The sequence below is a fragment of the Mauremys mutica genome, chromosome 4 (genome assembly GCF_020497125.1).
Source record: "Mauremys mutica isolate MM-2020 ecotype Southern chromosome 4, ASM2049712v1, whole genome shotgun sequence".
Lineage (NCBI taxonomy): Eukaryota > Metazoa > Chordata > Testudines > Geoemydidae > Mauremys > Mauremys mutica.
In genome coordinates, this window is record NC_059075.1 from 64823164 (window position 1) to 64848464 (window position 25301).

Genomic DNA, 25301 nt, shown 5'->3' on the forward strand with positions numbered 1-25301 from the left:
AGGTACAGGAGCAGCCCTTGGAGCTCAGTGCCTCCCATTGCTTTTCCCTCACCGGTGATGTTGGCTGAGTAGCTTGGTGGTCATGGGAAACTGGAACTGTCATATTCCTCCTAGTGAGGTCTTGACTCCTTGCCTCCCCTCCCACCCAATTGTATTTCACACTTTCCCATTGGGCTAGTGGGAGACTAGATTAAGAAAGCGTTTATGTAGAAAATATTCTTTAAATATAACCCCATCAAAGGCCCTTGCATAAGATGCTTCTGCCTCACAATGAAGTTAAACTTTGTTAGTATGGAGGGAGTGTTGTCTAGTAGTTAGAAAAAATGTCTATGAGTTAGGACTGCTGGATACCGTCCTTGGCTGTTACTGACTTACTGTCCATTGGGCAAGTCACTTCACTTGCCTGTGCCTCCCTGTTATAATTAGAGATATACCAATCTCCTAGAACTGGAAGGGACCTTGAAAGGTCATTGAGTCCAGCCCCCTGCCTTCACTAGCAGGACCAATTTTTGCCCCAGATCCCTAAGTGGCTCCCTCAAGGATTGAACTCACAACCCTGAGTTTAGTAGGCCAATGCTCAAACCACTGAGCTATATTTGTAGAATTAGGGTGATAACACCTGCTTTCCTCACAGTACACTGGGAGGCCAATGACTCTGAATACTATGAGTACAAAGTATTATTAGCATTCCTGTTCCATTCTTGTCAGCTGTTCTAAAAAACAACCAGGTTGGAGTCCTCACAGAGCAGAGGAAGTGTTCATTGTTCTCAGATTAGCACAAAAGTAAAAAAGAGTACTCCACCTAGGGGATCAGTTACCAGACTATCGACCTTGCTTTCAGAAGTCGTTAGCTGTTTCGTACCACCCAGCTGCCCCTCATGGATGTAGCCTCCCTGGTAATTGCTCGGTTCCCAATCACTATCTTGTCTCAGGGCTGTGGCAGGGTAATGGGGCCTCTTTACAGTTTTTCCCCACAATATGCCTGGTCTGCCTCATGACCTTTGAAATTAGATTCACAGTCTCCATTTGCTTGCCCAAAATTTGTAAAAAAGGTTTTATCACTCCTGCCTTCTTGCCTTTCACAGGCAAGAGTCCAACAGTCCCATGTTCCAGGCGTGGACAACATTCAATAATAATGTTATGTTATTATTTAATGCCCAGATGTGCCAATTAGGATCACATTGTGCTAGGAGCTGTACAAACACACATGAAGATACTGCCTCCTCCCCGAAGAATTTTCATTCTAAGAATAAAGATGGCCCTGATTTTCTCCCTACTGTGGCCCCTTTACACCATTCCATAGGCAAAAAGAGGGTACAGTGGCCTGCCCTTAGGGAATACCCTCAGTGTAAAGGGGCTTCCCTGGTAGAACAGTCCTATGCAACTCCTTGCAGCCCCCAACACAAGGGGAGAGTTAATGGTGGGAAGGGACATGGCTGGAGTGAGCTGTGCTCTGACTATTCTGGGCTGACAGTGGCCCATAGGCAGCTGTGGGGGCCACATATAGAATTCTGGAGGCACAAAGTTCATTTAAAGCCTGTTTTGTTCCATTCCCTCCCCACTGCCTGGGCTGTCTCTCAGAATTAGGGCCTATGATGGTATAAGGTCTTGTTCCTGCAAATATTTATGCCCATGGTTACCTATCTTTATTAGTCCTATTGAAGTCTATGAGACTACTCAGGGTACTGTAAAATTAAACATGTGCAGAAATGTTTGCAGGATCAGGGCCTAATTCACAATGAAACATTAGATTTTAATTATAAGTAAGGAATACTTGATTTTATAAATTAACTACTTTGCATAACCCTTTTGGAAAGACTTTTCACACTAGAAAAAAATCTCATGATAAAAAAGAAGAAATATTAGATAAACTGAGTAGGAAACCAAATCTACAGATTACCTTTTAGACTAAATGCTCCACTTCGATCCTTCTGGCCCACTTGTCACACTGCCTGCTCAGAATGGAATTTCTGGTCTCTGAGGCATTTGAAAGCTGGAAAGGAGTGATAGAAACAGGGTTGAATTAAGGCAATCTGAGTCCCTAGGCGCACCATAACGTAGAGCCCCACTATGGTCCCATCTGCATTCCATGGTCCTGAATCCCATTTGGAGTGGCATGGCAGAGGGAGGGCTCCCTCTCCTTGTAGAGAGTCCCTTTCCCCTGGAGTGACAGCAGGGACTTTCCCCTGCTCCCCTCCCCTGGGGGGCAGCAAGGACACCAACAGGAGTCCCCTCTGGAGGTGTAGGAGCAGCAGCATGGGGCCCCCCAGTAACTATCTCAGCAGCTGAGGTGCATTGGGGTTACTGCACTTTTCTCATGGCACAGTTTCCTCCAGGGGGTGGCGCTGGTGGGGCTCCCCAAAGCACTGAGATGCATGGAGTAGTTCACACCTCTCAGAGCCATTCTCTCAGTTTGCAGAACCAGACAGATATCGTTCCATCTGTTATGCTCGGTTCATGTTTTCAGACTTCAATTCACAAACATATGGCCTAGATTTTGGTTTTTTCCCCAAGGAAAGCTGAGATTCTGAGTTCATTGCCTGATTCCAGGAGCTGGCATTTTAGGCCTCGGCCTTAATCCAGTCCTGGATGGAGCCCCGTAGTTTGAATAATTTAAAACTGAACTGGCCAAAACATTAGTATCATAGAGAGCCATGCTGCTTTGGGAAAGATGGACTGGGTCTCTTTGATTCCCAACTTTTATGATTTAAATGCTAACCCTTTCTGAGATTTGTTGCCTAAAAATGCCTGACTTCTGCGTTTCAGAAGTTCAGTACTGCCTGTTATGGAGGGACAGGGTGAGACCACACAGTTAAAATTGCAACTGCTATTCCATTATAAATCTTAATTTGACTCTTTCCCACTCTGACTTTAGTTGAAAGAGCCATTGGTCTGAATTGACGTAGGTATTACCAGTTTTAAAAATGATTTTTAGAAGTGTAGAAATAGAATGGTTTGTATTGCATAACTTAAAAAAACCAACAATGATTTTCAGAATGAAAAAAGTCCTTCTGGGATTCATTTATTTTTGCTATTTTTGTCTAGACAGTGGTTTATTTCAGATGTTTGAAAATTGATATATATATGACACATATTTGAACACACTGCCAGGAATCTTGTCATTTATTTTTCCATTGATTTCTGGGTTTTTTTTGGGTTTTTTTTGTGTTTTTTTTTAAATACACTTTTAAGCGATGCAGTGGTTGTATGTTGGGGGATGCTGTAGCATATTGGTTGTCAACTGAGTGTTGAATGATAGGTTTGATGATTTATACGTTTGGCATCTAAAACTATAGATTGACAACACTTTTAAGTTTTAGTCACCAGACATGCCGTTCCAAAATGAACCCAGTCAAAGAGTAGGATTTTAAAGTGCAAAAACCAATACAATTCAAACCTATATAATTCCAAACTTCAGTTCAAGACTATCAATACGACACTACCTGAATATCATATGAAGCATTGTTGAGTTTCGAATTGTGTATGGCTTATGAAGAGGCAGGCTTTGTACAGCCTTTGCATGAATAAGGGTAAGACATAAAAGGTCCTATGCATAGTTCTGAGAGGAGAAAGTTCTGTGAAAAATGGATAAGGTTAATTTAGACGTGGTAGTCATTGTGAGTGTTTTGCCTGTGGGTCAGAGTTCAGTTTGTTTGGGTGCCAGTCATAGAGAATGTTTTCATTTTGTGGGTTTTTTTTTTACATGAACTTTAATGTATATTGTTAATAAATGAGATCAGTGTCAAGAAATTCATAGTCAGGTGGTTCATCTTAGGAGTCTTGGGCTATCTTTTTACCTTCTCCCTGATCCTGTCAGTTCATACGGCCCATAAATCTCTGGAAAGGTATGTGTTGACTTCAGTGGGCTTTGGATCAGGCCTTTTATTGGGTAAAGTTCAAAACAATGTACTTAGCTTCCAGAGAAGTTAACATCCAAGTTTTTTGACAGTCTGTTTCATGTCCTCAGGATGATCAAGAGAAGTTATGTTAACAGTTCTCTCTGCTTTTATTATTGCTCAAGTTTCATGTTATTAGATTAGGTGTTATAAATTTCTAAGTATATAATTCCCTCTACAAGTGAGCCAAACATGAACCACATTAGCACTGTGGATCTTTGTCCCAGTCTAGCGGCTGATCCACATGGAAGGATAAGAGTCTACAGCTCCTACCAGCTACAGAAGTGATCCCTTTAACTATAGTGATAGAGTTTCATGCTTTCAGTGCTGAAGGTTCCACATTCAAACCCATTAACAACCCATTCAGGGGATGTCATCAAAAGTGCACATTAGAGAGGTGCTTTTATGTAAGTATATGACAATTATTAACACAAATGCAAATATCATATATACCTATACAGAAAATAAGAATAAACATGGTTATAACCTGTGATATGGGGAATAAGATAAGATCTCTTTTTATTAGAGGTAGAAGAGCGTGTTTATCAGTTATAAGTATAATAAAGCTGTAACTGAATCTCCAATGTTAGAAATGGCAAAAGGGAAGAAAGAGGAATATGGGCAGGGAGACTAGGGGCTAAGGAAAAGGACACTCTTTTTAGACAGTGCAGTTCTTTCTCTGAAATCAGATGTTGCAGTGTCATTTATGGATGTGATTTTTGTCACCCCCTGCCCCTGTGTCCACTGATATTGTCACTTTAGAGGTGTGGTGTTAGGCAGCATGAGAAATTTCCACAGCTTTGTTTGGGTTAGATGGGCTGCCACCACCCAGGCCTTGGCATCGACACCAGGAGATACTGTTGCACACCCTGGCAGATCTGTGCCTCTTTAGGACCTCCTCCCCACCCCTCAAAAAAGGGGGGCAAGCAAGCATTTGAGTTCTAGATCTTCATTGCTTTCAGTTGGGATGAAGCTTAACCACTGTCATTGGCTGGTGTAAATGGACCAAATCTGGGAGGGGAAGTTGGTAAGCCAGTTGCTGTGGCTGGATTTCACACCATTGTATTCTCTAGGGATGCCCAAGTGTATTCAGTGCATTGGAAAGAGGTGAAACAGTCCAGTGTTCAGGTCACTGGCATGGTGTAATTTTAGAAGAGTGCGTGCTAAACACTAACATTGGAGCTATGCAGATTCATATCCCATTAATGCCCCTGCCCAGTGTAATGAAAGAGGTGCCGGGGCTCACTGCCCCTCCCCAGTGAGGGCCTGGTCCAGGATCAGGCCCCTAATGAATTGCAAACCCGTTGCTAGGAATTCTGTGTGGAGCTGGCCTCCTCTGACTCTCTCTAGTGCCTTCATGCTGCCAACATTGCTGATATTCCCCTACCCAGACATCTCACACCAGACATCTTGACCACATGTAATCAAAGCCACTGAAATATTCCCACTTGGTTGCCCAGCCAATAGTTAAGCAATTATTTTAATAAAGTTGTTGCCCATCAGGGAGTGCCGAGGTTGTAATAGTCGGGCACTGTGCTAGTGCTGGCTTTTGGGGCACAGGGAGGAAGGGTTAAGAACAGATTATTTTTTCTTTAAAGATTGGCATTCTTGGAAGAGGGCTGGAGTAGGAAACGTAGCAGATGTTTTTAAAGGACGAGGCTTCTGCATCGAGCCTTACAGAGGCAATTGTCTTAATCAGTCACAATATACTTGAGCATTTGAAGCTGTCCCTTAAAGACACAGCTGTCAAAAACAGGCACGCTCCTGCCCCCAGCTAAAACCTGGGTGTGCCTTCGTCCTTCCCACTCTGTCTCTGGAAAGCCTGATAACTCCATGTAAAGGGCCGACGAGAAGGAGAGGTGCTTCTGGATGGTTTCCTTCTTTCCTTCAATTTGTGAGTCTGCCTGTAACTACCCTGGCCCCATACTCTATAATTTCTCCTTCTGAATGCTGCTACAAGCCTTTCCCTGGAACACTGACTCTCTTTATTTTAATGTACAGTCTACATTTTGCTCACAGATTTCACCATAGCAGGGTGGGGCTTAAGAATCTGAATCAGTGATCTAAAAATAAACCTATTCAAAGAATCCATTGACTGCCTCCTGATCTCTGTGGCTTTTGTGTTCTGAGATGTTCCAACCATACTAACCTGCAGGGGAGGGGAGTTTTGGGACACACTTGTGAGAGGAGTAGCATATGGGAAGAAATCTTTTTTTATTCCTTTTCCTGGGAAATGACCCAGGTCTCCAGAAATTAGTGGCCAGTAGAAGGGAAATCCGTGCCCTTCGCTATTGTAGGGAACTCCATGGGAGGAGTCAAGTGGAGGAATGAACTGAATTTAATCCCTCTCAGTAAGTGTTTTTATTTTGCTCTTCTTGTGACACAAATTATCTTGAGCAAACACCTATTGAAGGAAGGCTGCCTTGTCCCCATGTGAACACACATGACAAACTACAATAACCAGACCTTGAGTAGGACAAAAACTTTGAACTCTAAAGCGCTGTTATTCTGCAATTGAAATTAGGATTTCAGGTGAGCCTGCCTTGTCTACCTGATCATCTCTTTTATCTGAGCCTAAAAAAAAGGCCTAATCAAGTATATTACAAGGTGGAATATCAGGTCTGTCTTGCAATTTTGAAAAACCTGCTTTAAAAATGGCTTTAATCCACTTCAGAAGTCTGGATCTAAATCTCTGTCTCTTTTTTCCCCCCCCTACTCATCCCATATGATATATTGCTCCAGGAGGGGTGTGTGTGGGGTAGGGGAACTGGCTTGGAGAATTGGTGATAGGATATGGAGGAGCTGTCATTTGGCCACTGATAATGGAGGGCAAGAGCATCTACATGACTTAGAAGCCTGGGTCCCATTGAAAGTCAATGGGACGTAAGCTCCTACAACCTTGGTGTTTTTGAAAATTTTGCCTGGGACTCCTATATGTCTGTAAGGTTTATAAAGGACCTAAATGGAAGTTGCTCATCCTCACGAACCCTGTGAGCCCTGAAGCCAGCTCTGCTTTTAGTGTGGTCTTTTCTAGTTTCCCATCTATAATGTAATTTTCTTATTTTGGAAGGTGATGAATGAAGAAGACTTTATTAAGAAACTGGACTGCAAGCCTGACCAACACCTGAAGGTGGTGTCCATCTTTGGGAACACTGGGGATGGCAAGTCACACACCCTTAATCACACTTTCTTCTATGGTCGTGAGGTCTTTAAGACATCCCCAGCTCAAGAATCCTGCACAGTCGGTGTATGGGCAGCCTATGACCCTGTCCACAAAGTGGTGGTGATTGACACAGAAGGTCTGCTTGGGGCCACAGTGAACGTGAGCCAAAGAACGCGGCTGCTTCTGAAGGTCCTGGCCATCTCTGACCTTGTTATCTACCGTACGCATGCTGACAGACTCCACAATGACCTCTTCAAATTCCTTGGGGATGCTTCAGAGGCCTACCTGAAACATTTCACTAAGGAGCTGAAGGCAACCACAGCCCGCTGTGGCTTGGATGTTCCCTTGTCCACTCTGGGTCCTGCAGTCATTATCTTCCATGAGACTGTGCACACCAAGCTACTGGGCTCCGGTGAGTAGGGAGAGAGAAACAGTGAATCAAAATATAGCTAAATGTTATGTGTTAATTGGACCTCCATGTGGAAGATCGGGGTGAGAGTCTGGTCTTGCTCACGTTTCAGGCTGGCAGAGGCAGCATGCTATGCTCTGATGGTGGAGTGAGAGATTTATGTCACAGGGTAGCAACCCAGTTAGCCAGTTAAAGATCAACACTGATTAGTCCTGAAGGGAATCTCCTGTGATCCTCCTCAACATAGGACAGTGACTGTGGCAGTGGCCCAGGAGGATGGGTAATAGAGTGAGGGCAAGTGAAAGTGGGGAACCCTAACATTATAATAGGGATGTAGGGGACCCTGTCACAAAAATAAATGAAAACAGATCATACTTACAGAACTAAATGGGTAAGAGGTATGAAATGGACTTGTTTATAAACCTGCACCCTTCCCTGGGCACTGGGATTTCTGGGGATTGATACCATTCCTAGGCAGGCATGAATTCTAGGAAACACAGACTGAGTATGTGGTCGCCAGTGGCTGGTGGGTTGTCCTGCTTCTTCCTATGGAAGTCACTAAAAATATGCAATATTGCCAGTAGGTTTTGCTTCAGTGCCTTACAGGGTGTCAGCACCACTATGTTTTCATTTCTCACCACTGCCTATTTCCTTCTTCAGTATTTTAACTTGGTTCATTGCATGCCAGACTAAGCATATTTAAGTCATATGGCTTGTTTACACATCTATGGGTGAAATCCTAGCTCCATTGAAGTCAGTGGGCGTTTTGTGATTGACTTCAAAGGGACCAGTGTACTCTTTCAAAGTGTACACTAAACCTGTTTTGGCTTTGCCCACCAATACCATGCTCTAATATTTTGAGGGGAGCCCTGGTCAGTGCACCTGGCTACATCAGTGCAGACAGGGTTTAACTTCCTTCTGTCTGTGTGCATCAAGAAGTGCCCTGCTGTTCAAGACCACACCAACTCCCTGCAGGCCCACAATATTGTTGCTGGCTTCTTCAGGCTGGGTGTTTGCTGACCACAAGGCGCTCAGCAAATAGAAAAACCAAGGAACTCAGCCCAGCATCTCCCTACAGTTATTTTTCAGAATGTATTTTTAAGCAACAAAGTGGCTATATAAAAATGGCATCACCTTCTCACCTTGGTAGGTAAATGTAGAACAAATAAGGGAGCAGGATTTCACACAGCATGTAGTTAGCTGCTGGAATTTGCTGCCTCAGGAGGTCAGTCTCAAATGCTGTAGCTGGTTAATTTTATTACCAATAATGACAGTTGTAGTTATATGCACAAAAGCAGGGTAATAAAAACATATACTTCAGAGCATCGGCTGATCTCTGTGGAAGCCAGAAGGGAATCCACCCCCCTAACACACACCATATGCAGCAACGCACAGTTGTCCAGCTTGAGGGACAGTGTTGGGATGTGTGGGTTGTTGTTTTTTTTTAAAAAGGGGTGGGGATTTGCCTTCCTGTGAAGCATACACCATATGCCATTGCTGGAAGCATGTTCTAGGAGTTAGTAGACTGTTGGTCTGACCTGAAATTGCTAATTCTGTGTTGCTGGGTTTTCTGTGGGAGGGTAGACCTTGACTCTCCCTTTCCTGCCATATGGCTGGCATGTAGAATGAACATATAAGGAATGGTGGGAATGAAGGCGCTAACTGTAAACCTTTCATGGTGTGGCCTAGTGGCCCGGAGCCAGGAACTGCTGAGTGCTAACACACTTTAACATAAAGTTTGTTTATTTAATGTCAGATATTCCAAATTGGCCTCTAATTTTGGGTGCCCCGTTTTAGGACCAGTAAGCCCAGATTTTCAGAGATGCTGACCACCCACAGTTCCCATTGATTTCAGTTTTAGCTGTGCTCAGCATCTCTTAACTTTGGTTGTAGGGGGCTAACACTGTATCCAAAACAGAGGCGACTTTTGAAAGTGTTTCATTCTGCCCATATGTCAAATGGGGAATACTTGTTTATCTGCATCACAGAAGGGTGGTGAGGAGTAGTTAGGAATATGAGTATAGCACTTTGCATTGTTAAAGCACTGCCTGATTGTTAAATAGTATTATGCTAAACCAGCAGTTGTTAATACACCTGTTACTGCTTTTGAATGGGTTTAGATCACCCCTCTGAGGCGCCTGAAAAACTCATCCAGGATCGCTTCCGGAAACTGAGCCGCTTTCCCGAAGCCTTCAGCTCAATCCACTACAAGGGAACAAGGACTTACAATCCCCCCACAGACTTCTCGGGACTTAGGATAGCTGTGGAGTACCAGCTGGAGAACAATACCACCCGTTCCCCACGACAACCTGGGGTTATCTTCAAAGCGCTGAAAGTAAGTCATTTGCTGCAGTGTGGGGCTCACCAGCGGTTGAGGAAGAGGCTCCTGGGGTCCTTATTCATGTCTGTGGCACCATTCCCAAGTATCATGTACCCTAATAAAGTTCCACACAAAGCTCTAATGCAGAATTGCAGATATCTGGAGAAAAGGCAAGTCTTCAACGTATCTCATATAGACAGTTGAATGGGCTGGGTGGATCTGTGCTGGGGGAAGACAGCAGGACAGGGGGAAAATAAAGAAGAACTTATGGAGACCCCCTGAAGAATCAGGTGGAAAGGTTAAAGGAGAACCAGAAAAGCAAAATCTCAAACCCATACCTGGGAGGAAGCTGACGGGGGGAGGAAAGAGAGTACAATGGATGATACCAAGCTGGGAGGGGTTGCAAGTGCTTTGAAGGATAGGATTATAATTCAAAATGATCTGGACAAACTGGAGAAATGGTCTGAAGTAAATAGGATGAAATTCAATAAGGACAAATACAAAGTACTCCACTTAGGAAGGAACAATCCGTTGCACACATACAAAATGGGAAATGACTGCCTAGGAAGGAGTATTGCGGAAAGGGATCTGGGGGTCATGGTGGACTACAAGCTAAATATGAGTCAACAGTATAACACTATTGCAAAAAATGTGAACATCATTCTGGGATGTATTAGCAGGAGTGTTGTCAGCAAGACACGAGAAGTAATTCTTCTGCTCTACTCCGTGCTGATTAGGCCTCAACTGGAGTATTGTGTCCAGTTCTGGGTGCCACATTTTAGGAAAGATGTGGAAAAATTGCAGAAAGTCCAGAGAAGAGCAACAAAAATGATTAAAGGTCTAGAAAACATGACCTATGAGGGAAGATTGAAAAAAATTGGATTTGTTTAGGCTGGAGAAGAGAAGACTGAGAGGGGACATAACAGTTTTCAAGTACATAAAAGGTTGTTACAAGGAGGAGGGAGAAGAATTGTTCTTCATAACTTCCAAGGATAGGACAAGAAGCAATGGGCTTAAATTGCAGCAAGGGAGGTTTAGGTTGGACATTAGGAAAAACTTCCTAACTGTCAGGATGGTTAAGCACTGGAATAAATTGCTTAGGGAGGTTGTAGAATCTCCATCATTGGAGATTTTTAAGAGCAGGTTAGACAAACATGGTCTAGATAATACTTAGTCCTGCCAAGAGTGCAGGGGACTGGACTAGATGACCTCTTGAGGTCCTTTCCAGCCCTATGAGTCTATGATTCTAACAGGCAGAGGTTTAGGGACATCCAGAGCATGAGGTTGCATATCTGACCATCTTGGCTCATAGCCATTGATGGACCTATCCTCCATGATCTTATCAAAAAAATTTTTTAAGCCCAGTTACACTTTTGGCCTTCATAACATCCCTTGAAAGACTTATTTTACCAAAGCAAATGGACAGATTAACAGTATGGCACTTGTCTTTTCCAAAATGCCTCACAAAGTAAAATATTTGAGGAGTTTAAATTATTATAATATTATTATTTACTTTGTGCATAGTCACCCAAGGGACCATCAGGAATTGATTGCCTGGTAGAGATTGATACATACAATGTTGTCTGACTTTTATGTATTAGAGAATGTGGTAACTCTTTAAAGTAGTAGCATGATCTTTAGTTCATTTGTTCAGCTCTTCAGTATTATCGTGACGGGCTCTCCAGGAAGAACTTACATAGATAGGGTTGCCTATTAGAGGTGATGTTTAGTTCAGGCTTCGTGGTAAACAAAGCCTGTAAAAGTGAAACTTTTAAAATAACATTATTCTGCCTCTTTAAAGCATTAAACGTAGCTTTTTAAATACTTTATAATACAGGTATAAAAAGTAAGGTTGGACCCTGAAGCTCAGTGTTAGCAGCGGCAGGCATGTTATAAATGCCCAAGACAGACACAGTTCTACCAAAGTGGTTGAAAATGGAGAGATCTATGTGGTTGCCAGGGTAACTGATCTCCAGGCAGTCACCTAGACATAGATTTGCAGCAAATGTTTTCCTCAGTTTCCCTACAAGAGAAAGTATTTTCTTGCCTTTCTTCTCTAGATAAAGATCTGACCCTTGGGACCAGTGAAGGTCAGGAACATAGCTCCACCGGGGTGGTACATAATTCTGAGTATCTAATGGGGAAGGGGTGTGGGGAGAATCTGTTGTTTTGCTTTGCTGGTTTTTTTAAGGAAAGAAGAAAAGTGATTTCTTTTGAAGAGAAGAATATCCACCTCTTCACCATTCCCACAGCATGTGTGCTGTGGTAGTTTGTTTTTCTCAAGTATTTAAGGGCTATTGCCACATTTTGTTTATGGTGCTGCCAGTTCACATCTAGTCCACATCAGTAATCAGAAGGCACTGACAGTTGAGAGCCACTTAGTGGTTTGTGTACAATGTGTTTGGTCACAGTCCAGAGGCTAGTCTACACTGGCAGCGCTAAAGCGCTGCTGTGGCAGCATTTTAACATGGCTTGTGTGGTTGCGGCGCAGTGCTGAGAGAGAGCTCTCCCAGCGCTCTAAAAAAACCACCTCCACGAGGGGCGTAGCTGCCAGTGCTGTCTACACAGGCGCTTTACAGCGCTGAAACTTGCTGCACTCAGGGGTGTTTTTTCACCCCCCTGAGCGAGAAAGTTGCAGCGCGGTAAATTGCCAGTGTAGACAAGCCCCAGGTCCAAGTGCAGTCATGTCTCCATCACAGAAGCTACCATCACAACAGGCCCTAATTATCATGCTTGTTTGCAGTATGAGCTCAAAAGCCAAGGACCAAATGGACCATGGAGAGTGAGCTCCCTTTTCACCTCATATGTGGCCCCTGCAGAATAGGATTGAGGCACTTTGAGAAGGCCCCAGGAGGGAAACTTGCACTATTTCACCATTACTAAAAATAAAGTTTTGCAGGGGGTTAGCTATATGGTTCCCAGTGGCCTTAATTGATGCTAGTTAATGTAAGTCACCTAGCTCAAACCTTGCATGGTGTGTTGAGTATGTAGGACCAAATGTTGTTTCCTTTGGTGTGGAATACAAAACCCTTTGTATCCAACTATTTACTCTCTGCAACCTTCTTCTTCCAACCCCTCCTGCCCTATCATGGAAGTTAGAGATGGAAAAAACCCTTGAGATCATCCATTCCATTTCCCTGCCACATGCAAGATTGTTGATCTTGTTTGGTCTGTATTAGAGGGAAGGCAGAGGGATTATATTTTTCCTTTGTAGCTCATACCCGTATGGTTTCCTGGTCAGTGAGACATGATTTGTTAGCTACACAGCCCAGCTGGCCCTCTCCCAGAGAGGAACCCATGGAGTATCCATGAGAAGCCTCCCAGGATGTCCATGAAGACATGTACCTTTCCAGAAGGCTGTCACTGGCCTGGTGAATCAATGTCTTTGTTGCTCTGAATTCCTCAGCAATTTCTCTCACTTGGTCTGACAGGCATTGAGCGACCGGTTCAGCGGTGAGATCCCCGATGACCAGATGGCTCACAGCTCCTTCTTTCCGGATGAGTATTTCACCTGCTCTACTGTATGCCTCAGCTGTGGGTAAGTAGGCAAGAAACACACCCTCATCCCTCTTGGAGACAGTACTGTCAAGATCTGCAGCATCAGAATGCATTGTCATAGTGAGGTCACAAGTACCTTGGAGAAGCATCATCAGCATAGGCGGTGACATCAGTGTGGTAACTCCTTAGTCTGAATACAGAATTTGTATGTTTCTCTTGACACCAAAACCCATTTGAACTCCCTGAAAAGCAGTTTGATGTGTGTACTGTGGAGGCTGCGGTCTCTGTGTCCCAGCTAGACAATATGGTCTTGTTTTCATATAGCAGTAAGGCCTTACTTGAATTGTGGGATGAATGTCAAAAAATTGCAGCTGAGTTGCAGACAAGCCATGGAAAATTGAGGAAAAGTAATAATGGACGTTATTATTTGCAGTAAAAAAGTCCAATATTACTTTTTCTGTGATTTTCCACTGTCGGCCCTTGGGGCTGAGATTGGCCGCCTGGGGCTCCCTCTGTCAGAATTGCAGTGGAAACCTAATATTGTGGAATCTGCAATATCGCAAGTTAAGTATCAGTGTAATCTCTTTTTGCCCACATCCCTTCCATAGTGTTCATAAGCATGTGGTCTCAGAACTTGCAAGTCCCTCAAAGGGCAGAGTGTGAAATGAGTGGTCTACAAGAATCCCTTGAAGTCAGAAATAATTGCCCTGTGAGACTTTCTGTTATGTTCATTACATAAACATCACCAAAACATACATCCATCCAGCCTTGGACTGTGACCTGAAGCCACACTCACTGGGGCTGGTGCGATTTTGCATACTAACTTGTCAGATGCATCAGAACTTGACTGCAAGTCCTGTCTAAGGAAAGCCCAGGTAGTGTGGGAAGTGGTGCTGGTAATTCAGTAGGTGGCATTCATCCTTCTGAGTCTGTACTGAGCTGTATCAGCATGGTGCTATGGAGGATTGTGCTGCTGGAAGTCCTGTCTATCAAATAAGATGTAAAACTAGGTTCTCTGTCTTTTGTGGTCATTAAAGATTCTCTAGCACTTCTTTGTAAGAGCTGGGATGTTAGTTCTCATGTCTTGGCCAAATTCCAAACTTGCTTAGTTCCATCTAGAGTCCCTGTGAAGCTTCTGTTGGATACAGTATTCACTTCCTGTACTAAATTGCTGTATAATGTTGATGTGAAACAGCTGCTTACCCCACTCCGTGGTGGCTGCATTTCAGTGGCCCATGAAGTCACTGTTGGATGTACAGCTTTTAAAGTGCTTTGGGATTAAAGGGACTATACAAACATATGATATTGAATAAAACCTAGTTTTAGTTGTGGCAACTTAGCTGACCTTATCCCGAGATCATTCCTGTATCAGTGACTCTCGAGCCTGCTCACTGTTTGCTTCTGAATTCCAGGTGTGGCTGTAAGAACAGCATGAACCATGCGAAAGAAGGAGTTCCTCATGAAGCCAAGAGCCGCTGCAGATACTCCCACCAGTACGATAACAGAGTGTATACCTGCAAGGTAAACAGAACCCTAGGGACGGGGTCCAGTACATGGAGAGAGAGAAGAGGGGAACCCACGCCCTGGGAATGAGAAGTGTTACTCTCATGTGGCTGTGGTCTTGCTCCTCTTTTCTGTTGAAGACTCGTGGGAACAGCCTTTTGGCCTTGACTTGGCAACAAGATTCCTGTCGATCTTTAACAGTTCTTGGGTAATTATTCTGTTTGCCGGTAGCCCAGTCACACTGCTTGCATTTTTCGCTGACTGAATCACCGAGGGCTGCGCTGCTGCCATTTCTCAGGACAGGTTAAGCATTAGATTTTGCTCTTCAGTCTCAGTGAATGTATAAGCCCCTGAATTGCTCTCCCTATTTCCTACCAGCCACCCCTAATGATGATTTTGGCGGGTGTGTGTGTATGTGTGTATGTAATTCAAAGGTCACATGGAGGAGCCTGGGGGTTACTTCACCCACAGTCATAATTTTATTGTTGTTTAGACAAATGACATCATTTGGGTTATAATGCACAAAAATTCCATTATCAATGATGGGGTCCATCACGTGGCCCCTTTAGCAAACAATCTCCACAAACACACACCAGATAAGACCTTTAAACCCACTCGTGGCCATGGGACTTGGTGTCTGGGATGCCAAAACATGTGATTCTAATCAAACACTCCTGTTCCAGGCTTGTTACGAGCGTGGGAAGGAGGTCAGTGTGGTGCCAAAAACATCTGCTTCCACTGATTCTCCTTGGATGGGCCTTGCCAAGTACGCCTGGTCAGGGTGAGTGCAGGAGCAGGCAGTCTTTCTGCTCTCCCTTTCCTTTCCTCTTCCAGCTCCTTTGGGCCTCCAGCCCCTTGCTAGGTAACCAGTTCTCCTTGTTCCTCACTGCAGGTATGTGATTGAGTGCCCCAACTGTGGAGTGGTGTACCGCAGCCGGCAGTACTGGTTCGGGAACCAAGATCCTGTGGACACAGTGGTGAGGACAGAAATTGAGCACGTCTGGCCAGGAGTAAGTCTTGTTGTTGGGGTGCTTTGGAGGTGCGGGTGGTTTCTTCTTCTTTTTTTTTTTTTTGCATAATGGCAGAAAAAATGGACTGACTCTTGCTATGGCAGCTGCCCCTGCTGTTTGAAGTATGGAGCCCTTTCCAGGGTGGGCCTTCTCATAGCAAGAGGCAGTTTACCCAAGTGGACATTTAAAACTAGATTGGACACCTCACAATGTTGCAGTGGTCCCAAGATATGAGCTAGAAAACCTAACAGGCCTTTCCCATCTCTGAGTAGTAAGTAAAATTACTCTACATTTTTATGGTGGGCTTTCATCCCAATATGCTCCTTACACACATCCCCACTGAAATCCAGTCCCCTGCTGCACAGCGTGCTGAACAACAGTGGGAGTAAGGGACTTACGAGCAAATCTCCTACTCTTACAGAAAATGCCATGGGATATTCAATATCCACATGAGACAGGAGTCAGGACAGGACCTTGTTTTTTAAGGTCCCACTGAAAGTTTTGCATAGAGTAAATTGAACAGTACTCAGCCTACGTTGGAAGGATGAAGACCTGGGTTGACTTTGTCAACATTTGGACTCCTGGTGTGAATGTTTGAACCATTAAGACACCCCTTCTCTCTAAAAGAGATGAGAGTGTGATTCTTCCAGGTGGTGTTCTCCATTTTAACAGCAGCAGTGGATGGGCATTTCCTCCAAGAAGCATCTACTCAGGAGAAGTAAACATTTCCTTCTCTGTTTTTCCATTTTCATGTAAATCCCCATTGTGTTATAGACAGATGGATTTCTGAAAGACAACAACAATGCAGCTCAGCGCCTGTTGGATGGGATGAATTTCATGGCACAGTCTGTGTCTGAGCTCAGCCTGGGACCCACAAAAGCTGTGACCTCTTGGTTGACGGACCAGATTGCCCCTGCCTACTGGAGACCTAACTCTCAAATCCTGGTATGTAGCAGCTGCCGTACTTTCATGCTGTTGAGGGAACCTCCTCCCTTTGCTTAACTGAACATAACCCTTCCTCCACACCTTCTCCAAAAATAAAATTACAAAGTAACCAGTTAAAAAAAATCTGATAGATTTCAGGTGCCTTGTCTCCTGTGGATTGCAAACTGCAGCTCATCCACCTCCAGCAGCTCTTCAGAGCCAACGGCAGGGACCCCTGCTATTCACGTTCTTGGCTTGGCCTGAGAAAGATAATGTCAGATGCCTTCTTCCCTGGATGTGCAATTTGTCCCCTTAGTATTCCATTGACCCTTCCTGCTTCTTCAAGTTGAACCCATTCCCACCATCAATACTGTTGATAAAAATGCTGGCTCACACATGGCTTGCTCTTGAGTATAAAGAATCAAAATTGAAGTCCTGGCCTCCCATTTTTGCATTCCCACTTTTGCAAGTGCAACCAATTTGTACAAAATATGAAGCTGGAGATGAATACTTGGCCCTTACAATTCAATTAGAGAGAGACTCTCAGCTCCGTTGAGAAGACATATAAAAGGAATTGGGCAGATGGCTAAAATGGAAATGACCATCTTATCTTTGTTTTTGAAAACGTTCAAGTGCCAATAGATTAACTGCCTAGTCCTGTAGGCACCCAAGAAAGCGTAGCTGTAACCATTCACGGCTGCAACCATAGGGTTCATAGTAATGCTGCTGGCCTAGGCACAGCATGCTAGCCTTCCCATGGGTCCCTTCTTTGAGTATGAAGTCATCGAGCCAGAAGGACAAAGTTGGCACCACCCCAAGTGGTGTCTATGCCATAGACACTTCAGTGAAAGACATCAAAAAGTCTCTGCAGTGCAAGTACAGATCAGTTAACTGTGAGACTTACAATACTTTCCCCACTTGTGCAGGATCCAGTCACTTTCATGGGTGCTACTGTCCCTGCCATCTTGTGATCTAGCTCTCGGACGCTTTTCGTACTGGAGATAATTAGGAAAATCAAACTAATAGTTTCTCTTTCTGGTTTGTCTTATTCAGAATTGCAACAAGTGTGGCACGTCCTTTAAAGATAATGATACTAAACATCACTGCCGGGCCTGCGGGGAGGGCTTCTGCGATGGCTGCTCTTCCAAGACCCGCCCCGTCCCTGAGCGGGGCTGGGGACCGGCGCCAGTGAGAGTGTGTGATAACTGCCATGACAGCAGGGGCATCCGGTTAGGTAATCCTGACCTGACTGTGCTAGTTCTGGGAATGGAGGGAAATTCTCCACCTTCCTGTCAGCATTAACCATATGTTGTGTCTGAAATCTTACCACTGATTTTCTGTCAAAACCCCCATTCTAGGGCAGATAGGGAAGTTGGCCCATAAATTGATCCAACTGATGCCCTTGTAATGGGTGTAGATGGTGCCATTCTTTGGGGTACACACCACCTCAGAGCAGGATTTGAAGTTATGTTTGTGAATGCTTCTGGTGGGGAAAGCAGATGAACTCTGAGAGACCCTTTTTACTGCAAGTACCATTCACAAGAAATTACTGAAAAATCTGATCTCTTGGAGGAATTATTTCTAAATTGGACTTTATCCCAGAAGGCAACATCTGCTGGTGGGGAGATTGCATCCCTCTGCACTGGTCTTAGAGCAGATGGTGTCTTGTCCATGTGGGTGGAGGAAAAGTGTAACAGTGAAGGTCATGCAAATTTCCCCAGGGAAGGCACGGTGGGTGTGAAATAAGGGCTGAATGGTGTTTGGCTACACTGGGATGCCAGAGAGCCCCAGGCCTATGCTACAGGTGCTGCACCTAACCAACCAAGTTACCTTGGTTTAACATTAGTTTCTCTAATAATACAGATAAACTGAGACTTGGCAGGAACTGTGCCTTGGGTTTTGAACCATAACTCTTCTATCATGCAGATGTGCCCGAGTCACAGACGGAGGAGGAAGGTGGGACGTTGATCGCCAGGAAGGTTGGTGAGGCAGTGCAGAACACTCTTGGAGCTGTGGTGACTGCTATAGACATTCCACTAGGTGGGTGCTCTTTGCTTCCAATTGTTTTTCTAACAACATTTTGGTTGGATATGTCAGAGCTGTTTGTTAAACTTCAGTGCTTGAAATGAGCTGGCATGGCACACTGACCCTTCTTATCCCAGGGTGCCAATGTGGGTCGAGGGTCCCCCTTCTGACTTCTTCTCCTGCAGAGCCGTGGCCCCCACCAAGCTCTCTCCCTACATTTCCTCTACTTCCTCAGCATTTTATTTCCAGTTTATGCCTTCTCACTTCTATTCTCTCGGCAGTGCAGCATCACAGATCCTTGAGTTCTGAGTATCACTTCTTCCCAATACGTCAGTAGGGTTATTGCAGTGATCTCATAGACTCATAGACTTTAAGGTCAGAAGGGACCGTTATGATCATCTAGTCTGACCTCCTGCACAATGCAGGCCACAGAATCTCACCCATCCACTTCTATAACAAACCCCTAACCTATGTCTGAGTTATTGAAGTCCTCAAATTGTGGTTTGAAGACCTCAAGCTGCAGAGAATCCTCCAGCAAGTGACCCGTGCCCCATGCTGCAGAGGAAGGCGAAAAACCTCCAGGGCCTCTGCCAATCTGCCCTGGAGGAAAATTCCTTCCCGACCCCAAATATGGCGATCAGTTAAACCCTGAGCATGTGGGCAAGACTCACCAGCCAGCACCCAGGAAAGAATTCTCTATAGTAACTCAGATCCCAACCCATCTAACATCCCGTCACAGACCACTGGGCATACTTACCTGCTGATAATCAAAGATCAATTGCTTAATTAATTGCCAAAATTAGGCTATCCCATCATACCATCCCCTCCATAAACTTATCAAGCTTAGCCTTAAAGCTAGATATGTCTTTTGCCCCCACTACTCCCCTTGGAAGGCTGTTCCAGAACTTCACTCCTCTAATGGTTAGAAACCATTGTCTAATTTCAAGTCTAAACTTCCTAGTGTCCAGTTTATATCCATTTGTTCTTGTGTCCACATTGGTACTAAGCTTAAATAATTCCTCTCCCTCCCTAATATTTATCCCTCTGATATATTTATAAAGAACAATCATATCCCCCCATAGCCTTCTTTTGGTTAGGCTAAACAAGCCAAGCTCTTTGAGTCTCCTTTCATAACACAGGTTTTCCATTCCTCGGATCATCCTAGTAGCCCGTCTCTGAACCTGTTCCAGTTTGAATTCATCCTTCTTAAACATGGGAGACCAGAACTGCACACAGTATTCCAGATGAGGTCACCAGGGCCTTATATAACGGTACTAACACCTCCTTATCTTTGCTGGAAATACCTCGCCTGATGCATCCTAAAACTGCATTAGCTTTTTTAACGGCCATATCACATTGGCGGCTCATAGTCATCCTGTGATCAACCAATAGTCCGAGGTCCTTCTCCTCTGTTACTTCCAACTGATGTGTCCCCAATGTATAACTAAAATTCTTGTTATTAATCCCTAAATGCATGACCTTGCACTTTTCACTATTAAATTTCATCCTATTACTATTACTCCAGTTTACAAGGTCATCCAGATCTTCCTGGATGATATCCCAGTCCTTCTCTGTGTTAGCAATACCTCCCAGCTTTGTGTCATCCTCAAACTTTATTAGCACATTCCCGCTTTTTGTGCCAAGATCAGTAATAAAAAGGTTAAATAAGATTGGTCCCAAAACTGATCCCTGAGGAACTCCACTAGTAACCTCCTTCCAGCCTGACAGTTCACCTTTCAGTACAACCCATTGTAGTCTCCCCTTTAACCAGTTCCTTATCCACCTTTCAGTTTTCATATTGATCCCCATCTTTTCCAATTTAACTAATAATTCCCCAAGTGGAACCGTGTCAAATGCCTTACTGAAATCGAGGTAAATTAGATCCATTGCGTTTCCTTTGTCTAAAAAATCTGTTACCTTCTCAAAGGAGATCAGGTTGGTTTGGCACGATCTACCGTTTGTAAAACCATGTTGTATTTTGTCCCAATTACCATTGACCTCAATGTCCTTAACTATTTTCTCCTTCAAAATTTTTTCCAAGACCTTACATACTACAGATGTCAAACTAACAGGCCTATAGTTGCTTGGATCACTTTTTTTCCCTTTCTTAAAAGTAGGAACTATGTTAGCAATTCTCCAGTCGTACGGTACAACCCCTGAGTTTACTGACTCATTAAAAATCCTTGCTAATGGGCTTGCAATTTCATGTGCCAGTTCCTTTAATATTCTTGGATGAAGATTTTCTGGACCCTCCGATTTTGTCCCATTAAGCTGTTCGAGTTTGGCTTCTACCTCGGATGTGGTAATGTCTACTGCCATATCCTCATTCCCATTTATCATCCTTCCATTATCCCTAAGCTCCTCATTAGCCTTATTAAAGACTGAGGCAAAGTATTTATTTAGATTTTGGGCCATGCCTAGATTATCCTTAACCTCCACTCCATCTTCAGTGTTTAGCGGTCCCACTTCTTCTTTCTTTGTTTTCTTCTTATTTATATGGCTATAGAACCTTTTACTATTGGTTTTAATTCCCTTTGCAAGGTCCAACTCTACATGGCTTTTAGCCTTTCTCACTTCGTCCCTACATGTTCTGACCTCAATAAAGTAGCTTCCCTTGCTAATCCCGCCCATCTTCCACTCCTTGTAGGCTTTCTGCTTTTTCTTAATCACCTCTCTGAGATGCTTGCTCATCCAGCTTGGTCTACAACTCCTGCCTATGATTTTTTTCCCCTTTCTTGGAATGCAGGCTTCTGATAGTTCCTGCAACTTTGACTTGAAGTAATTCCAGGCCTCCTCTGCCTTTAGATCCACAAGTTCTTCAGCCAATCCACTTCCCTAACTAATTTCCTTAATTCTTTAAAGTTAGCCCTTTTGAAATAAAAAACCCTAGTCCCAGATCTATTTTTCTTTATCCTTCCATCTAGTTTGAACTGAATTAGCTCATGATCACTCGAACCAAGGTTGTCCCCTACAACCATTTCTTCTATGAAGACCTCACTACTCACTAAAACCAAATCTAAAATGGCATCCCTCTTGTTGGTTCTTCAACTACTTGGTGACGAAATCCATCAGCTATCACATCCAGAAAAATCTGAGCCCTATTATTGTTACTAGCATTTGTCCTCCAGTCTATATCTGGGAAGTTAGTCTCTCATGATCACACAATTCCCATTAGTGTTTACTTCATTAAAAACATTAAAGAGGTCTCTATCCATATCCAAATCAGATCCCGGCGGTCTGTAGCACACCCCAAGCACTCTCTCAGGGGATGCTCTAGTACCTTTCTTTCCCAATGTGATTTTTGCCCAGACAGACTCTGTCTTATCCATTCCATCACTTCTTATTTCTTTACAGTTAACCTCATCATTGATATACAATGCTACTCCACCACCTTTGCCTTTATTTCTGTCTTTTCTAAACAGCACATAGCCTTCAATACCTGTACTCCAGTCATGACTGGAGTGGGCTGTATGGCCCCCAGAGATCTATTAGATCTACTTAATTTGCTATGCCAGGCTGAATAAGATTTAATGCAGGAATTTTCATGTTTGGGTCACTGGTCCAAATCCAGCCAAGGTCAGTAGTCACCAAGTGTTGTAAGCCACTGATCGCTATTTGGTGCCTGATGTGAAATGAACTGAAGTTCTCAGTCTGGTTACTAGTAGACAGACATCCACATCACTTGCTATTAATTGGTATCCTGGGTGGCAGTCTTAGCAAAAAGGTCTAGGCTTGAGAGAGACTTGGAGACTGATCTGCTATCTGGCCCCTGACTTGGTCAGGGTTGAATGTGGAGGGGAAACTTGTGCCTATTGGATTTCCTTCTCTAGGGCTACCAAACCAGCTCAAACTAATTATTATTATTATTATTCATTAAACAATGGTGTAGTGGTGGTAGGGTCCTCATTAAAATAATGCCATTGAATTGTGTAGGGGCAGAATATGAAAGATTGGAATAGCCTGAACTACTAGCAGATGCCTGCTAGAATGAAGTGTTCTGTGGGCAGATCTTGACAGTTTCCGTAATGAGCTCCTTGGAAAGGCACAGGCATTGCTTGTAGTCCTTGCGTCCTTCCCCCCCACCACCTTCCTTAGCAAAGAACAGGAGACATTCTAATTGCTGTGGTTCTTTCTAATCCTTTGTAGGGCTCGTGAAAGATGCTGCTAGACCTGCTTACTGGGTGCCGGATCATGAAATCCTGCACTGCCACAACTGCCAGAAGGAGTTCAACATCAAGCTCTCTAAACACCACTGTCGAGCCTGCGGCCAGGGATTCTGCGATGAATGTTCAAACGAGCGCCGAGCAGTCCCTTCCCGCGGATGGGATCATCCAGTGCGAGTCTGTTTTAGCTGCAATAAGAAACCCGGTGATCTTTAACCCCAGCTTCCTGTCTGGGTCCTTCACGATTCCTTAGGTTCTCAGGGTTAGAAAAAAATATTTGATCTCCCTTTCACTTTTTGCAGCCAGAGTGCATGTTTCTGATCTCGGGCCTGCTCTCATGTTCTACCCATCTTGGAATGCTGGGACATGAGCTCAAGTGAGTAAACTGGACCTTCAGGTTTTAATTGTAAGCTGATTGGGGAAGGGGGGAGCTCACGTAAATGAGCAACCCAAATCCAATGTATTTTATTCCAGTTTAAACATCTATATCTATATAATTTAGTATGTTAAGGATGCCGGTGGCTAGTGAAGTTTTGAATATTTCTAGTTCAAATAAGAGATGCAGCTGGACCCTGCTGTATTGGGTCGAATTCATAGCCACTGCAGTGCCTTCTAATTTTTCTCTTGAAGCATTTTGCTCATCACACGGTCCTATTGTAAAGGTTTGGACCCTTTGCTGCCAGGAGGGTCCACGGCTCCCCAAGTGTTGATGCATGAATTACATCTGATAATGGGAAGGGCCCTGCCTCTGGAAGCTCCACCTGCTGGCACTAAAGGGTTTGCAAAATCCATTTGAATTGTGGTAACAAATGCTAGTCTGGCAGGTCATGGGACTGCAGTGCAGGTGAGTGGAGGTGAACCTAGCACCATGGCAATGACCAAGCTAGAGTTGTTGAAAGGAAAACAAATGATGTGGAAAATGCTAGGGCATCTGCGGTAGAACCCATTTCCACGTCAGCACAAGGTCACAAGATTGCAGGGCCTCACTCTTCTTGACCATGTTCCCATGCGCTTGAATTTCTTTCTGGAGCACTTTAACTGCTTTATGAGGTTCATCAGAAACTAAGAGGCTTGTGACCAGAACTAGGCAAGTGCCCGTTTTCTGGAAGATTGCATGACCTGCAGTTTAGTGTTTGCTAGGCTTACTAAAGTTTTAAAGGGTCCCCAAATCCATGGTGCCACCAATGGTCTTGCAGACGGGTGCATAGAAATGGGACAGATTTGACTGTGATCTTTCTTATAAAAACAACAACAACAAACAACCAAACCTACAGATCCAGCTGGAAAACAGGAATCTCTTCTAAGCTCTTATAGCAAGTGGCACTCACTGGACTTTACCCTTCCATAAAGGTCTGCCTTGAACCACTGAATTTATCAGTAATGAGCAAACCACTGCGCTCAACTGATACGCTCCTTTTCTGTGGATTTTGGCTCTCATGACAAGAAATAAGAGACCATCATGAACTGAACTTTTGGCTTATGTAGACAAGGGATGCTCCCATGGAGGGGACTTGTCTCCAATTGTAGTGGCTGGAGTTTGACACGATACCCTGAAACTGATTTAGTCCTACCTGTTAAACATGCCCTTGTGTAGCTCAATGATTGATGTCCTCTGTTAGGACTATATTATTAAATTAACTGCTATAAAAGACTAGACCTTCTGAAGAAGTGTGCTGGCTTTGGCCTTTTAACTAACAGTTCTTGCTCTCACCCCTGAAGGAACCTGTTTGCAAAGTAACTGCCCCAGGCAGCTGTTCACGCCGAAGCTGAAATGGAGTGTGTGGTAGGAAACCTTCCCTGTTGGTTAAACTTGCCACAGACTGACTTGTATTTTGTAATCAAAGGCTGTCATAAGCTGACAGTCACCTGGAAGGGAGTGGGGGATAGGAGTGGGTAACAGTCCTGTCTTAGAAAAGACATTTTACAGCATAGCTCTGCACTTTGAGCTGTTTATTTTTGAATAGGTGGTGAACAATGCAATTAATATTTGTTGTTGGTTTGAAGGCCATGCCCTGTGTGGCTTCCATGCATGTAGCTTTACTACCATGTTAATGCACAAAGAGAAACCATCCATGACATTCCTTGTATAAAGTCTTCACTTCAGAATCTCTGTGTCATTGACTTGTTAGAATTTTGTCCTGCCACAGGCAGATGTACTGCCTCAGTCCATTTAAGACAAAGTGCTGTCTATGCATTTCTAGCACACGCATTGCAGTGGTATCCGAGTGCCTATTGGGACATGGAGTCCAATCCCGACTGACAGTTCTAGTGCTCTGGGGTGTTGGGACTGTGCTGAGATCTTGTCAGCAAAGCAAGAGCCTTTTGTTGTGCTTACCTTAAATGGGGTTGATGTCGGGGGAAATGTTGTAGCTGAGCATCAGTAAAATAAA

At 44.0% G+C, this 25301-nt stretch overlaps 2 protein-coding genes across 6 annotated transcripts in view; one reads left to right on the plus strand and one right to left on the minus strand.

Moving 5' to 3' along the window:
- The window catches only part of RBM25 (RNA binding motif protein 25), a 72171-nt gene extending 58794 nt beyond the window's left edge, over window positions 1-13377 (minus strand). The window contains exons 1-3 of one of the 2 annotated variants that reach the window (XM_045012178.1): window positions 13134-13377; window positions 7345-7461; window positions 1901-1993 (exon numbers count right to left, since the gene is read on the minus strand). The gene's annotated coding sequence lies outside the window, so the exon portion shown is untranslated. The remainder of the gene's footprint in view (window positions 1-1900; window positions 1994-7344; window positions 7462-13133) is intronic. The other variant, XM_045012177.1, reaches the window with a different exon arrangement.
- Window positions 1-25017, plus strand: part of ZFYVE1 (zinc finger FYVE-type containing 1) — a 32958-nt gene extending 7941 nt beyond the window's left edge. For 3 of the 4 annotated variants that reach the window (XM_045012179.1, XM_045012180.1, XM_045012181.1), the window contains 10 exons: window positions 6967-7471; window positions 9589-9803; window positions 13220-13326; window positions 14699-14807; window positions 15473-15570; window positions 15682-15799; window positions 16574-16744; window positions 17777-17957; window positions 18650-18763; window positions 22895-25017. In XM_045012179.1, the coding sequence (XP_044868114.1) occupies window positions 6967-7471; window positions 9589-9803; window positions 13220-13326; window positions 14699-14807; window positions 15473-15570; window positions 15682-15799; window positions 16574-16744; window positions 17777-17957; window positions 18650-18763; window positions 22895-23127 (1851 nt within the window). In that variant the 3' untranslated portion in view covers window positions 23128-25017. Of the gene's footprint in view, window positions 1-6966; window positions 7472-9588; window positions 9804-12546; window positions 12571-13219; window positions 13327-14698; window positions 14808-15472; window positions 15571-15681; window positions 15800-16573; window positions 16745-17776; window positions 17958-18649; window positions 18764-22894 lie in introns of those variants that run through there. The other variant, XM_045012182.1, reaches the window with a different exon arrangement.
- Window positions 25018-25301: the final 284 nt, after the last annotated feature.